The following is a 15298-nucleotide window of genomic DNA, read 5'->3' as shown; positions in this document are numbered from 1 at the left end:
CTGTAACGTAACCCTCAACCTAACCCTCAACCTAACCCTAAACCTACCCCTAAACCTAACTGTAAATCTTACCTTAAATGAAATCACGCTTCTGTCGGCGAGCTGTTGTCGACGCGCTTTTAGCGCCGCAGTGTTGTCGGCGAGCTTATGACGTTCGCGCTTTTGACGGGTCACGACCGTCCCTGTCCTACTGCCCCCATTTATCTGTATTCATTTCCTTTGTTCATGTCCATGTTTACATTTATACTTGTCATCTTGTACATGTTTGACAAACTAATAAATGAAATCAATAAATAAATTCACTCCAACCTCGGCAACTTTACGACTTGGGGAATTCTGGGAGTGGAAGTCCACAAGTCTTAAAAGTTGCCAAGATTGGAGACTCCCGTTCTCAGGTACCAGCCAGGGACCAAGAGGGTTGGGGTCTCTTCTATCCAGCTCTGTGTCTGGCGGAAGAATGGGGCTCTACCGCTGATCCCAAGATGGACCTTGATGTTCCGCAGCTGGGGGCTTCTACAAAGCCTCCGGAATCCCAGCTTTGGCCGTAAAGAGCCTCTTTCCCGCCACATGTTCTAAGCTGTCCTTTTCGTGCGCAAGCAACCCCTGGTTGTGCAACGTTTCCCGCTTTTGCCTAATTGTTTCTCTTTAAGAAACCAGCTGATAATTACCCAGACGGCGGCCTTTCCTCTCTTTCTCGCTGGAAAAGCTCAATCCCCCCGATGGAAATTTCCATCCCTACATCTCGGCACACAGCTGGACGAGGCTACTCAGGGTAGACAAACAGGCCACTGCAAGAAGCTTCCCACCCCCCCCCTTCTTTTTTGATTCTGAAGCGAGTCAGGCGGTGCCAATGTCCCGGGTTCCAAGCCTTTGGAAGTCAAGCAGGAATTTCCAGAACTCGGTGTATTTTTAGAACAGCCGCCCCTGAAAATCCTGTTTAAAAGCGCAGCAGCAGCTCTATGCAAAGATCGCTCCAGCTGAAAGAAACATAAGCACATGAACTAATCCAGTATTCAGACCAGACCGGATCTTGGAAGCGTTTACAAGCCACATTTGCATTCTTAAAAGCTCGCCCAAGGCCCTGGGGACTCCCAGGAAACAGTCAGATGGAGCGAGAAAGCAAAGAGGATTGAGGGTGCTCTTGTTCTACAACAGGGGTGCCCGACCGGGGCAACTTTTAAGACTTGTGGACTTCGACTCCCAGAATTCCCCAGCCAGGCATGAATGATAGAGTTGGAAGGGACCAGAAGGGTCACCACTGTTTCTCAACCTGGACAACTTTAAGACTTGTGGACTTCGACTCCCAGAATTCCCCAGTCGGACATGAACAATAGAGTTGGGAGGGACCAGAAGGGTCACCACTGTTTCTCAACCTAGCCAACTTTAAGACTTGTGGACTTCGACTCCCAGAATTCCCCAGCCAGACATGAATTATAGAGTTGGGAGGGACCAGAAGGGTCACCACTGTTTCTCAACCTAGCCAACGTTAAGATTTGTGGACTTCGACTCCCAGAATTCCCCAGTCGGACATGAATGATAGAGTTGGGAGGGACCAGAAGGGTCACCACTGTTTCTCAACCTAGCCAACTTTAAGACTTGTGGACTTCGACTCCCAGAATTCCCCAGCCGGACATGAATGATAGAGTCGGAAAGGACCAGAAGGGTCACCACTGTTTCTCAACCTAGTCAACTTTAAGACTTGTGGACTTCGACTCCCAGAATTCCCCAGCCGGACATGAATGATAGAGTTGGGAGGGACCAGAAGGGTCACCACTGTTTCTCAACCTAGCCAACTTTAAGACTTGTGGACTTCGACTCCCAGAATTCCCCAGCCGGACATGAATGATAGAGTCGGAAAGGACCAGAAGGGTCACCACTGTTTCTCAACCTAGTCAACTTTAAGACTTGTGGACTTCGACTCCCAGAATTCCCCAGCCAGACATGAATGATAGAGTTGGGAGGGACCAGAAGGGTCAGTTTCTCAACCTAGCCAACTTTAAGACTTCAACTCCCAGAATTCCCCAGCCAGCCAGCCAGCCAAGATGTATCATCTACCATACTACACCCATGACGTCTGAATTGATGCTTTGGTTCATGCCATGTATGGATCACCCCAGACGATGAATCAGTTTCCACCAAACCTCGGGTTAACCTTCTTTTAACATAATGCGAGAGAGCCAGATCTCGAGTTTCAATGCGGAAAAACAACTGAACAATTTCCTTAAATCGCATCCACTTGTTTAAAGCTCTCTGGTTTAAAAAAAGAAAAAAAACAGAAGTCTCACAGGCACACAAGTTCCTCCTCTGTTTTGGGTCCTCAAAACAGAAAAGGCCTGTGAGCTTGTCACTTGTGCAGCCTACACAACATTTAAGTTGCTCTCTGAAACTGAACACGCTAACAAGTCTCAGGGCTACGCGGCCATCCATCAAACTAACCTCAACCCCGGCTGCTTCAGGCGGCCCAGCCGGAGGAGCATAAAGCTGCTTTTCACAGCGGGTTGTTTGAGCCCTGGAGTTCGAGAACAAGGCGTTGTGTTTTCCCCGAGCGCTCTGTCCTTTGTGAAGGCACACTTTAACCGAGAGTGTTTGATCCTCCCCATTTCGAGCGTTAATCTGGAACTCGAGAGGGGAAGTGCCCTCTTCGCCTGACAGAGCTTGATCAAGATGACAACACACAAAGCCAGCGCAACAAGAATCATCTTGTTCTTATAAAATGCACGACAAATTGTTGCCCACTCGTTAAAACAGCGCCCGGAGACCGCAGGCTTAGATAAATAGGGAATCTCTCAGCCAGGTTAAGATTCGTTGGAACAGATTAACAAAGAGTTGGAAGGGACCTTAGAGGTCATCTAGTCCAACGCCCCCCCTCCCCGTTCAAGCAGGAGAGACCCTACACCATTTCTGACAAATGGAAGCCACCAGTCCCTTCTTGAAAGTCTCGAGTGATGAACAACTTCTGTTCTATTGGTTGATTGTTCTCACTGTCAGAAAATTCCTCCTCATTTCCAGGTTGAATCTCTCCTTGGTCAGTTTCCATCCATTATTCCTTGTCTGGCCTTTGGGTGCTTTGGAGAATAGCTTGACCCCCTCCTCTCTGGGGAAGCCCCTCAAATATTAGAAGACTGCTATCCTGTCTCCCCTGGTCCTTCTCTTCCCTAGACTAGCCAGGCCCAGTTCCTGCAACCGTTCATCGTTATGTTTTAGCCGGTTCCACCACAAAACCGCGGACGACAAAATCGCAGTCGACGAAAGCGCGTATGTGACGTCATCACAGCGTGACGAAAAAGATCGAAAAATGTAAAAATAAAGCGAAAACCTTACCCTAACCCCCCCAAACCTAACCCTAAACCTAACCCTAACCCCCCCAAACCTAACCCTAAACCTAACCCTTAACCTAACCCTAAACCTAACCCTAAACCTAACCCTTAACCTAACGAAAAACCTAACGCTAACCCTTAACCTAACGCTAAACGTAACGCTAACGCTCTAAACCTAACCCTAACCCTTAACCTAACCCTAACCCTAACCCTTAACCTAACCCTTACCTTTATGTGAATCGGCTTGCTGTAATTTAATTTTTATTTTTATTTTTCGATCTTTTTCGTCGCGTTGTGATGTCACATACGCGATTTCGTCGACCGCGCTTTTGTGGAACGCGGTTTTGACGGGTCACGGTTTTAGCCTCCTGTCCCCTCATCATCCTGGTTGCTCTTCTCTGCACTAGACTCTAGACTCTTTTTCTAGAGTCTCAACAACTTTTTTAATGTGTAGTGACCAAAACTGGATGCAGTACTCTAGGTGTGGCCTTACTAGGGCTTTATAGAGTGGTATTAGTACCTCCCTTGATCTGGATTGTATTGCTCTGGTAATGCAACTTAGGATTGTGTTGGCTTTTTTGGTGGCTGCTGCACACTGCTGGCTCATATTTAGCTGCTTTTCCACTAGGATCCCAAGATCCCTCTCACTGCTATTAAGCCTGGTTTCACCCAGTTTATACGTGTGATTCTGGTTTTTCTTACCTAAGTGTAAGTCTTTACTTTTCTCTACACTGAATTTCATTTTGTTAGATAGGGCCCAGGGTTCAAGCCTGTCGAGATCCCTCTGGATCTTGAGCCTTTCTTCTAGGATGTTAGTTTGAGACGTGGCACGACAAAACTGCGCTAGTCAAAATCGCGGTGATAAAATCACGGCGCTAAAGCCGCGACGTCATCACCGCGCGTCATCACCGCCGCGACAACAGCGCGGCAACAGAAGGGCGCTTTAAAACGGCGCCGCGGCAGAAAGCCGACTTCAATTAAGGTAAGGGTTAGGATTAGGTTTAGGGGTTTGTTTTAGGGTTAGGTTTAGGTTTAGGTTTAGCGTTAAGTTTAAGGTTAGGGTTAGGTTTATGGTTAGGGTACTGAGTGCTTGGGAATGCGCGAATTTGCCCTCCGCGATTATGTCATCGCGGTAGGGTCGCGTTTTTCCTTAGCGCTTAGAACGGCGCGAATTAGTCTTCGCGCTTATGTCTCCGCGGATAAGGGCTTCGCGGATTTGTGGTGGAACCAGTTTGAGAAACTTCTTGAGAAACTGTTAGGGACTACTGGGCTTTCCATTGTTAATGGATTTAGTGGGATCTTGTTCTGAGTAAGCAATTTGGTTAAAGAGAGATCAGGAAACATCCAAGCCATGATTCCCTCTGATTTCACCACTTGTAAGATGGATGGGATCATCAATATTATTTCTGTTGCTTTCCGAGTCTACAGAAATGGAGAGAGACGCTGAAAGATGTCCTTATTTCATTTTAAATCTCCGCGTTCCATTTATTTATACGTTTTTAAACCGCCACGAGGACTCCACAAGATTCAAGAGTCGTAACTAAGCAATCATTTCCAACGTTATTTCATCGCACGGCAAGGCTGAACATGGGCCACTTTATGCGAATGGTTTATAAGAATCTTTTTTTTTAAAAAAAATGTTCCTGAAGATATATGTCCGTCGCAAGGCATTTCTTGATCACTACGACGGAACGCAGCTTTTTAAAAGAGCCTCTTCTGTAACGCCAAGGGCCGTTTTGAATTCCCAACGGCCCCAATAAAAGTGGGGTGGGTGTTATCGTGGTTTTAATTTGTTTGCTAATTTAAACTCCGGTGAAACCTGAAAAACCAAGTGAGCCCATGAACTGAGCTGCTGAATTATTTTGTTTACAAATGGCAGGATTGCAGGTTGGGTTCCAGATTTTTCGGCAGGGGGGCACCTGCGATATTAAGATCTGGAAAAAAAAGAGCTTTATCGCTAAAGATAGGTAGTCCTCAACCCACAGCCACAATTGAGGCCAAGATTTATGCTGCTAAGGGAGGAATTTGCTAACCGATCTGCTTTACGACTTCTCTTTCAAGCGAGTCGCTGCTGCTCATAAATTAGCCTCGTGGTTGTTAAGCGGATCTAGTTTTCCCTATCGGCTTGGTCGCCAAAGAGGGTCACATCACACACACCCCCTGCGACTGCCGTAAAACTGAGCCAGTTGTCAAGTATCCTAATGTAAATCATGTGATCGTGGGGGGGGATGATGCCGCACCGGCCGCAAGTGTGGGGAAATGGTCGTAAGTCACTTCTCCGGTGGCGTTGTAACTTTGAACGGTCACTCAGGGAACTGTTGTAAGTCGAGGACTAGCCGTAATACAGGGTTGCTTGCTTCCAGCCCAGGGAAAGGATTTAAAGAAGTGTTTCTTCAACTTAGCCAACTTTTTAAGATACGTGGACTTCAACTCCCAGAATTCCCCAGCCAGCACAGCTGGCTGGGGAATTCTGGGAGTTGAAGTCCACGTATCTTAAAAGTTCTTATGGTTGAGAAGCCACCAAGCTAGTAACTCTTATCTCACCAGCATGTCTGCCTCGAACTGCAACTGCAGGATTCAGGCCCCAGTTTGACCACTGCTGAATATTTTGAGAGCTTCCATCTAAAGATGCATAAATTTGGGTCACCCAATCTCAGATCTGACATTCCCGGGGCCGAATATTCTCGACCCCCTTCCTTTTTCCAAAGGGAACCTCTTGCTCACCACCCCTGCCATATCACCCCGGTTGCAAATCCTGCAGGTCTCTCGTCCTGCAAATTTAAGAATGAGATCCTGAGCCCTGGAGCAGCAGATCCAGCCAAATCCTATTTATATTCCGAAGACCTGCAAAATGCCGACAACCAGCCGCTTTGTTCTCAATGAAGGAGAGTTATGAATGTAAACTAAACAAAAACCGAAAAAGGCACAAATATTTACCATCGCGTGAAAGAAATGAATGACTGGCTTATTTTTCTGCCATCATTTCTACTTGGAAAGGTATCTCGGCGCGCTGACATTTTCCCCCCCGCAGGGCTAACTAACTTCCCTGAAACTCTTAAAGGATCTTGAGTTTCAGATCAATTTACGCGTCCTGAAAACAAGCCACAAGGACTTCAACGCCATCCAGAAAAAAAAAGTAACAGGATAAGGGAGCAGGCTTCGCTAATGGTAATAATTAGAAGTGGCCAAATCCTTTCCTATCTTTTAATCATATAATGGTCCCTTTCTTTATTAGGAGCGTGGAGGAGGAAGGATGGCCTTGAAGAGCAATTTGAAAGCGTGGAAGAAGGGATTGTTTATATCACCCGCTTTCCTTTTAAGTAATAATCCGATCCAAGTTAAGGATCTAACAACAACAAAAAGAAGCTGTTTCGTTAATAGTGTTTTTATTATCTTAATACGATGGCAGAATGCTTTGAGGAAACCCACAAGGTTATTATTCCAGGAAATCAGCAGAGCCCAAGAATGAAAATGATTAAAAAGGGGGAAACTTTTGAGCAAAACAGAACATCTGATTTTAAAACCTGAACATCAAAGGAGTGAAACTGTCAATATTCATTCACTGGCAAAAAAAAAAACAGGAGATAAAATGAGGAAAACGGGCTGTGTTTTTCCCCCTTCACCTACACTTTTTCCATGTTGCTATTCAGCCACAATCTTTTGAGCTAATAGAATTTGTAATGGACTCTTTATTTCCCAGCACGTTAAAAAAATTCAATTACATGTCTGATTAGAGAGATATATGCAATACCTTTGGGGGGGGGAGGTGGGAAGAGAAATTTCAGGAGGAAGACACGATCAGCTTAAAAGTACTTCCTGATCAAGTAACTTTTCCTCAAGTTCCCACATTCCTCGGTGTACATTTTAAGATTACAAAAACATAGTTTAACTGAATTTCCCGGCTAACGCTGAACATTGAGAAGAGTTTTATATAGAACCGCTGTAAAAGGAACTGGGACCCAGAAGAGCTGATAGTCAAGATAGACTGAAGTTAGACTTCCATCTATGTTTAGAAGACTGTTTCAGCCATGGGTGGGATGTCACATCAGACATTGATCCAGTGGGAGTAGATTATTCCTAGAAAAGTGCCGTATTTTTCGGAGTATAAGACGTACTGGAGTATAAGACGCACCAAGGTTTTGAAGAGGCATTTTTTTAAAAAAAGTAGGTAGGTAGATAGAGGGATAGAGAGAGAGAAATACAGTAAGTAGGTAGGGAGAGAGAGAAAGTAGTTAGGTAGGTAGGTAGATAAAGGGAGAGAGAGAGGGGAGGAAATAGATAGAGATAGATAGAGAAGTATAGTAGGTAGGTAGGGAGAGAGAGAGATTCAATGTATAAGACACACCCAGATTTTCAGCCTCTTTTTTGAAGAAAAAAGGTGCGTCTTATACTCCGAAAAATACAGTACTTAATTCAAAGGAGCTGGTGGGGGAAACCTGGTGGAGAAATATCATGGTCCGCGATCAATCTTGGTTATAATTAAAAAGGGGGCGTATAATTGCTGTCTACGTGCCAGAAAGCCCATCACTCTCCATTTCTCCTACTTTGATAAACCAAGCATTGCAATCCGAGACGGTTCACCGACAAATGCACGCTCGACAAAAGCGCGCCGACAAAAGCGCTGGGAAAAAAACCGCGAGTTCAAAATCGCAGAAGTGCGCTGACAACAGCGCGCCGACAGAAGCGCGCTCTAAACCTAACCCTTACCTTAACCGTAATCAAAAGAGCGCTTCTGTCGCCGCTCTTTTGTCGCCGCGCCTTTGTGGGCGCGCTGTCGACGTCGCGGTTTTACCGCCGCGGTTTTGTCAGGCGCGCATTTGTCGGGTCACGATCCGAGACTCCTTGGGCATTTTTAATCCATCAGCTCAAGCTAACTGTAACTGGGGCAGAAGTAGGCCACCAATCTATGGGGCACCAGGTAGCTTCACCTTTCTGGGGGGGTGGGGGGGGACAGGTGGGGTTTAGAAGTCAAAGCTCAGCGGTGCCAAACACAACATAGGCAACCAAGTGTAACGCTGAGAATGCAGTTGGAGGCGCAGAGATGAACCTGCCCCAACTTGAACGCAAACCACCTACAAGTTAAAACACGGATGTAAATATAGCCATGACATAAACAGCCGCTGACTCCCTGAAGGATCACGGTGCCCTGCGAACTCTAATGTTCCACAGAAAGCAGCAACAAAAATGCCTGTTTCGACAGCTAGATTCCCTGTGTTTGTTCTTGGTGCCTCTCGCGTCAAACTTTGCCCGCTGGAAAAAAATTCTTGAGTGCTCAACCTTTGTGGAATCTGAGCAGACCTGGGCACAATCACTCTTAATCAGCAGCCTCGAAGGCCCTAATTCTCAGCAGAGAAAAGAAAGAGAGAGAGAGAAAAAAATCCCCAACAGGCCTTTTTCTCAGTATTTTGACGCTTACGACATGCTCCTTTGAGAGAGCTGAACTTAGCTACACTTCCTGCACGCAGGGCAATGATAAACTTGTGGCCAGCTCACAGGGCCAAGGAAGATGGGGGAAGATACTGCAAGGCGTAGATAAACTTCATTAAATGCACAGTGGCTAACAGAGCTGCCCCGTTCGCTAAGAAGGCTAAGAAGATTCATTTCGTACCCCACCACAACTTCGAAAACACTGGAAAATAATACTCTTCCCCAAGCAAGGTTATTCGGTTCTGGGAAGCTGCAGGCCCAAGCCAAGATTGGAAATCTCAACGGGCAGCAAACCAGCTGCTACCCTAAAGTTCACATCTATTCAAAGATGAGCAAACACAACGATGCTCGGTGGATTCACAGGAAGAACCAAACCAGACTCACCCATCCACTTCCTGCATTCAGACTGGCTGTTGTTGTTGTTGTTGTTATTTTGCATGTGTTGGAGAAGCGCAAACGTTGCAGGAGAGGGATCCTTGAAACATACGCCGATTCCTAGGAAGACTGGAGCAGATCTTCAAATGATCTACCAAACCTTGCAAACTTTTAACGCGGGTCTGTTAGGAACAGATCTTGACAGGCTAACTTTATTTCAAGTGTTGATTTGGTCGTGACCCGTCAAAACCGCGTTCCACAAAAGCGCGGTCGACGAAAGCGCGTATGTGACATCATCACAGCGCGACGAAAAAGATCGAAAAATTGAAATAAAAATTAAATTACAGCAAGCCGATTCACATAAAGGTAAGGGTTAGGGTTAGGGTTAGGTTAAGGGTTAGGGTTAGGTTTAGAGCGTTAGCGTTACATTTAGCGTTAGGTTAAGGGTTAGCGTTAGGTTTTTCGTTAGGTTAAGGGTTAGGTTTAGGGTTAGGTTAAGGGTTAGGTTTGGGGGGGTTAGGGTAAGGTTTTCGCTTTATTTTTACATTTTTCAATCTTTTTCGTCGCGCTGTGATGACGTCACATACGCGCTTTCGTCAACCGCGCTTTTGTCTACCGCGGTTTTGTGGTGGAACCGATTTGGTAACTACCATAGTAGACTGATTGTGCCACAGGCGCCTGACGGTAAGTCTTCATTTTGAGCAAAACCTTTGACAAAATACACTGCATCGTTGTGGCTATCAAACTAGATGGGTGGCACAGCAATTAAATGAACAGCTTGTTGTTTTGTTTTATTTTTTGTATCCCCTCCCTTTTTTATTGTTAGCCGCCTCGAGTCTCTTGGGAATAGGGCGGCATACAAACTTAATAAAATGAAATGAAATGAAACAGCTCAAAAATTGGCTCAGAAAGCACACAGAGCCTCGAAAAAGTGTGCACCGTTTATCGTTTCCTCCTCAGACTAGAAGGAAATACCATGCGAGATGCCGAAAGGGTAAAGTCCCAGGCTGTGCACATTTGTATTAATCACATGAAGGAAGTGGAGGGAGAATGCTTATCATATCTGCAGATAACACAACGTTGAGGGAAGCAGCTAAATATCTTAAGACCATGGCAATAAAATTCAGAACGACCCTGATAGATTAGAGAAAGGGTGCCCAAGATGCCCGAATGAAATTTAAGAAGGACCCTGCTCCGAGTTAAGGAAACTGAACATCGAAAGCACAGGTAAGAGGAAAAGGGACACCTTACGAGACAATACTTGTGGAGAATGTCTAGGAAAAGGGGGTGGCTTGCAGACTTTGAGTATGAGGAAGTGATGTGGTATGGCTACACACACACACAAAAAAGGCAGATGGAATTTTAGACTGCTTCAACCGAAGGGCAGTTCTGAAAACACAGGAAGTCACTTTTTACGCTGCATTAATCAGACTCCATGTTGATCAGTGTGTTCAGTTTTCAGCAACACAAACACACACAGAGACACACACAAACACACGGAGGGCTCACACCAACTGGAATAGATCCAGAAACGGCCAAGAGAATGAAAAATAAGACAGAAATGTTTAACCTTGAGAAGGGAAGAACAATGAGCCATTTAACAGCAGCGATTGGGATGTTACAATGGACATCCCATCCTGTCCACAAAGCACATGGAAGCCCGTCCCAAAACACAGAATTAAGGGATAGGTAAGCAGACTCCAAGTGAAAAAAACAGCACCCACTTCCTAAGGGCCTGACGGTGAAGCCAACTATCAAAGAAGACCACAGACTTCCCCTTGGTTGGATGAGCTGAAGCAGAAGGAGGTCAACCCTCTGTCAGGGCAGGTTTTTCTCTGGATTTCTGCACGGAGCAGGTCCTTGGCCCGGGTGGTTAAAGCAGACCTCCCCCCTCCTCCCCTGGTCCCATCATTCATCGGATGAGGAAATGAGCCGGATGTAAAAGGCCCAAGAAGGGGAAGAAGAGGAGGAAAGAAAATGTGACTTGAAGGCTTCACCATGTTTAGTGAAGAGTCTCTGACCTGGAAGTGTGTAAAGGCACCTCCCCAGGCGAGCCGGGATGATGATAGTTTCTTTCCTGCCTCATTATAAACAATGGTTAATTCAGCTGTCCGTCCCTTAAAAAGAGTCCCGTGGATTAAAGCTGCAATAAAAGGCTTCTAACCAAACGAATAAATACATTTCCGATGCCGGGTTGCATGCAAAAGCTAGAAAGGATTGTTTGGGGGGGGGGGGGGGATCATGCAAAAGCTAGAAAGGATTGTGGGGGGGGGGCAAGGGGGGGAATCCCGCTCCCCTTTCCCGCCTAGGCATCTGATCCTGTTTCATAATAATATGATGCAAAACAAGGTGGAATTAAGCAAGGACAAGAAGCACGAAACACGACATTCAATGATTTAAAGACCCTTTAACACCCAAGTTTAGAAATTCGGCCTTGGGAGGATGATGTTTTATGATGTCCGGTTATAAACAAAATTCTGCAGAGGATCCGAAACAAGCTGGAAAAATACCACCAAAAGTCTCAACTTTTTGCATCCAAACACTTTGGGGGAAGAGTTTCACCATCCATACTTTTTTTGGGGGGGGGGGTGTTGGTCCTTTTCGCTCATCAGCCCTTCGGTGGGGGGCACTGGAGAAAATCAAGCTCTACCCCCCAAATGTTTCCCCCCCCCTTTGGAGCAAGGTCAGATTTTTGGGGGGTGGGGGTGGAATGGGGGGTAAGGAAGGGACTCAATGCAGCCCAAATTTGTCTTGCCTTTGTCTTCCAAGAAGCCCCCAACTCTTTTCAGTGGAGAAAAACAACACGAGAGAAAGAAACCCACCCACTCTAAAACACTGGTTGCATTTGGGGGGGGGGCACCAGGATTCCCCCTCCTCCCAGCTTGGCAGCAGGACCCCCACCCCTTACAGCCCCTCCCCTTGCCGCTTGGACCCCCCCACCCCACCCCAAGGAAAACGGGGTGCAATTCCTGGATCGCAGAGACCCCCCCCCGTTGCCAAACTCCCTCAAGGAAGGGGAGCCCTGGCAGGGGGGGTCCCCTCGCCCCCCACCCCCTGTGAGCCCCCCCAGCCCTCCCCCCCACTGCCAGGCAACTCAGCCCCCCCTCCCAACAGGGCAGGGACCCCCGCGGAAGAGCAAAGACCCCCGCCAGCCTCCCCCCCGGGCCCCCACTCACCTGCATGCCGGGCACCTGCACGGCCACGGGCGAGAGGGCCATGGCGGCTGCGAGGAGGAGGAAGGCGGCCTCAGCTACAACGGGGCCTGCGGGGGAGGCGGCGGGAGAAGCAGGCTGGGGGGGCTCCGCAGAGGCCCCGCCCGCCCAGGCCCACCCCGGACCCGCCTCCCCACACTCCAGAGCCCATCCTCCCCGACCGGAGGGCCCTCCCCGGCGGGGCGGCGGCGGCGGCAGCGGCGCCTCCGGGGCAGGGAGGGCCTGGACGGGCACCGGGCCTACTCCCAGGCCGCGAGGGGGCGGGGGGCTCCGAGCCCGACCCCCCCGCCGCCCTTGGAGGGGGGGTTCCCCGCCGCCGCCGCTGCCGCCGCCGACCCCGGCCCGCCGCCCGCTCGCGCTCACCTTTCCGCCGAGCAGGGGAGCCGGCGCCCGCCGAACTACAGCTCCCAGCCTGCCCCGCGCGGGCGCCGCCGCCGACTTTTGCCGCAGGGGATGCCGGGAGTTGTGGTGCGGGCAGGCGCTGCAGGCGGGCGCTCTCAAAGCTGGTAGACCGGGCAGCGCAGAGGGAAGAGGTGGGTGGGGGGGTTTCTCGGCCCCGCAGCCCCTCTTCTGCCTCTTTTTTTTCCCCTGGACATCCTCTTCGCCCGCTCCTGCATGCATAAGGTTGAGCCGAGGCTCCCTTGGGGGCAGCGGGGCTTGAAGGTCGACCCCCCCTTTCATTGGAGGAGCCCCCTGCCTGCAAAGTTTTTTTTATTTTTTTATTCTCTTACATGGCATTTTAAGTATACATTCACCTAATTGTTATTCTTCTTGACATTTGTCATTCTTGTACATTTGTTATTTCATTTAATAGGTTATAATACACAGTTTGGGTTGCTTTATTTATCATCCCTTCCTCCTGTTGTAACACCACCTTATTTTCCCTTTCTTTCTCCCTCCCTTCTCTACTTCCTTCCTCCTCTCCTTCCCCTTCTTCCCTTACCTGTCCTCTACTCCTACTCTTCCTCTTCCCCTTCCTACCTTCTCTCCTTCTCTTTCTCTCCCTTCCATCCTCCTCTCCTTACCTCTTTCTTCAAATCGGCAATCGGAGCCAGGCTTGGGGTTCCTCCTCCTGGATAAACAGGGGGGGGGGGGAAATTGGGAGGGGGCTAAGTTAAGACTCTGTCCCTCCCTCGCTGGGCTTGGTTGGATGCCCTTTGGGTGCCTGTTTTCTGCCCTCTTGAGTTCTGGAATGCAATGGAGAAAAATCCTTTTTTTTTTTTTTTAGAAAAAATAAAAAAGTTATAAACTCAACCAATGCTGCACAGGAAGTCTTTCTAGGTGAACATTTCTTTTGGGGTGACTCAGCCTTCCATCCTTCCGAGGTGGGTGAAATGAGGAGCCGGATTGTTGTTGGGGGCGATATGCTGACCCTGTAAACCGCTTAGAGAGGGCTGAAAGCCCTATGAAGCGGTATATAAGTCTAACTGCTGTTGCTATTGCTACTTCAACATCCCAGAATTCTGCTACCGTTTCCTTGGAGAGGGCTGGCAATGAATGGGAAGAGGAGCAGGGGTCTAATTAGCCATGGGGATAGCCGATGGTATTACGCCAATAGAGTTGGGCAGGCAATGAACACCTGCAGTTCCGCAGACGGGAAATCCAGGAGTGCGTCAGATAAATTGTGCCTTCAGATGCCGGTAGAGTAACTGTACATTCTCGCTCGGTCTCCGCACTGAAGCAGGGAAGAAAAATCTTCCTTCTCTTGAGTACTTGAGAGACCGCCTGCTGCCAATTACCTCCCACAGACCCATTAGATCTCACAGGGTTGGCCTCTCCAGGTGCCATCTACCAGCCAATGCCACCTGGCTATTACCCGGGTTATTAGCCTTCTCTGTGGCAGCTCCAGCCCTCTGGAATGAACTCCCCGCAGGGATTCGGACCCTCACCTCTCTCCAGCCTTCCGAAAAGCCGTCAAAACCTGGCTTTGCCAGCAGGCCTGGGGGTGATGAGTTCCCTCCCCTCTCGACATGTATGGCTGTGCGACTGTTGTTTACTTTTATTATTTGTATTTTGTCTTTTTATGTTCCCCTTTTTTCCCCCTTGAATTGTTCGCCGCCCTGAGTCCTCCGGAGAAGGGCGGCATACAAATAATAAAATTCTATTCTATTCTATTCTCTTGCTCAAAAAGCAGCCTTCACACCAAGCTGCAGCCTGAGAAAACGGCGGAAAGCGAAAAAGAAGTTTTCCCCATTCAAATCAACATGTGTGGCACGCTCTGTATCTCAGCAACGGGCCTTGGAAAAAGGCAATGTTAAAAAAAAAAAAGCAGAAGCCAGAACTCCTCTAAGAATGCTTGGTCAATTCCAGATTCGGATACCTGGCACAAACTAAATGAAAGCTAGCTTTCTCCCCTGAGCCCAAATGGAAAACAACAACGTCACCCTGGCTAAAAATACATTGATTCTGTTGGCTTTTGGGGTTTAGCACTTTAACAACAGCCCCCTGTAAAGCCTCTGTGTGTGTGTGTGTGTGTGGTGTTGGGGGAGGCATTCCCCGGAAGTAAACAACACTTCTCCAAAGATATTAATGAAATATTTATGAAAAGAAGACTGTAAACAAGTTTCGAATTCTGGAAATAGGAGAAGAGCCCAGAAGGGTGGGGGGGGGGGCACCTTAAAAGTGAAGCAGAGTTTTGTTTTTCCTGCAAAAAGATCCTCCAGAACAGTGACGATGGGCCCACGTCGCATGTGTGAAACGCCATGACGGGTTGTGTGACACGCCAGCGTTCACCAACCCCTGACATTTGCAGTGGCTGTGAATAGGTAAATAATTGATTTCTCGTTTGTCCGGGTGTGACCAGCAAGAGTCAAGCATTTTCTGAATTTTTGACACACCAAGCCCAAAAGTTTCACCATCCCTGCTGTAGGATGTTTTCCTCTCTCTCTCTCTACGATGCCAAGAAGGAATGCCCTTCTTAATACCTTCCCTGGGGCAGAGATTGGGCCCCTCTTAGTGTGGGTGCGC

At 48.1% G+C, this 15298-nt stretch overlaps 1 protein-coding gene across 1 annotated transcript in view; it reads right to left on the bottom strand.

Annotated features, from left to right (window-relative positions):
• Window positions 1-12741, bottom strand: part of STK26 (serine/threonine kinase 26) — a 30548-nt gene extending 17807 nt beyond the window's left edge. Inside the window, exons 1-2 of the mRNA XM_087728201.1 lie at window positions 12695-12741; window positions 12296-12381 (exon numbers count right to left, since the gene is read on the bottom strand). Coding sequence (XP_087584327.1) covers window positions 12296-12337 — 42 coding nt within the window. The 5' untranslated portion in view covers window positions 12338-12381; window positions 12695-12741. The remainder of the gene's footprint in view (window positions 1-12295; window positions 12382-12694) is intronic.
• Between the last annotated feature and the right edge of the window lie 2557 nt (window positions 12742-15298).

The sequence above is a fragment of the Thamnophis sirtalis genome, unplaced genomic scaffold (assembly GCF_051295495.1).
Source record: "Thamnophis sirtalis isolate CommonGarterSnake01/CBP01778 unplaced genomic scaffold, rThaSir2_p1.2 scaffold_13, whole genome shotgun sequence".
NCBI lineage: Eukaryota > Metazoa > Chordata > Lepidosauria > Squamata > Natricidae > Thamnophis > Thamnophis sirtalis.
This window is presented reverse-complemented; position numbering and strand designations above follow the sequence as displayed.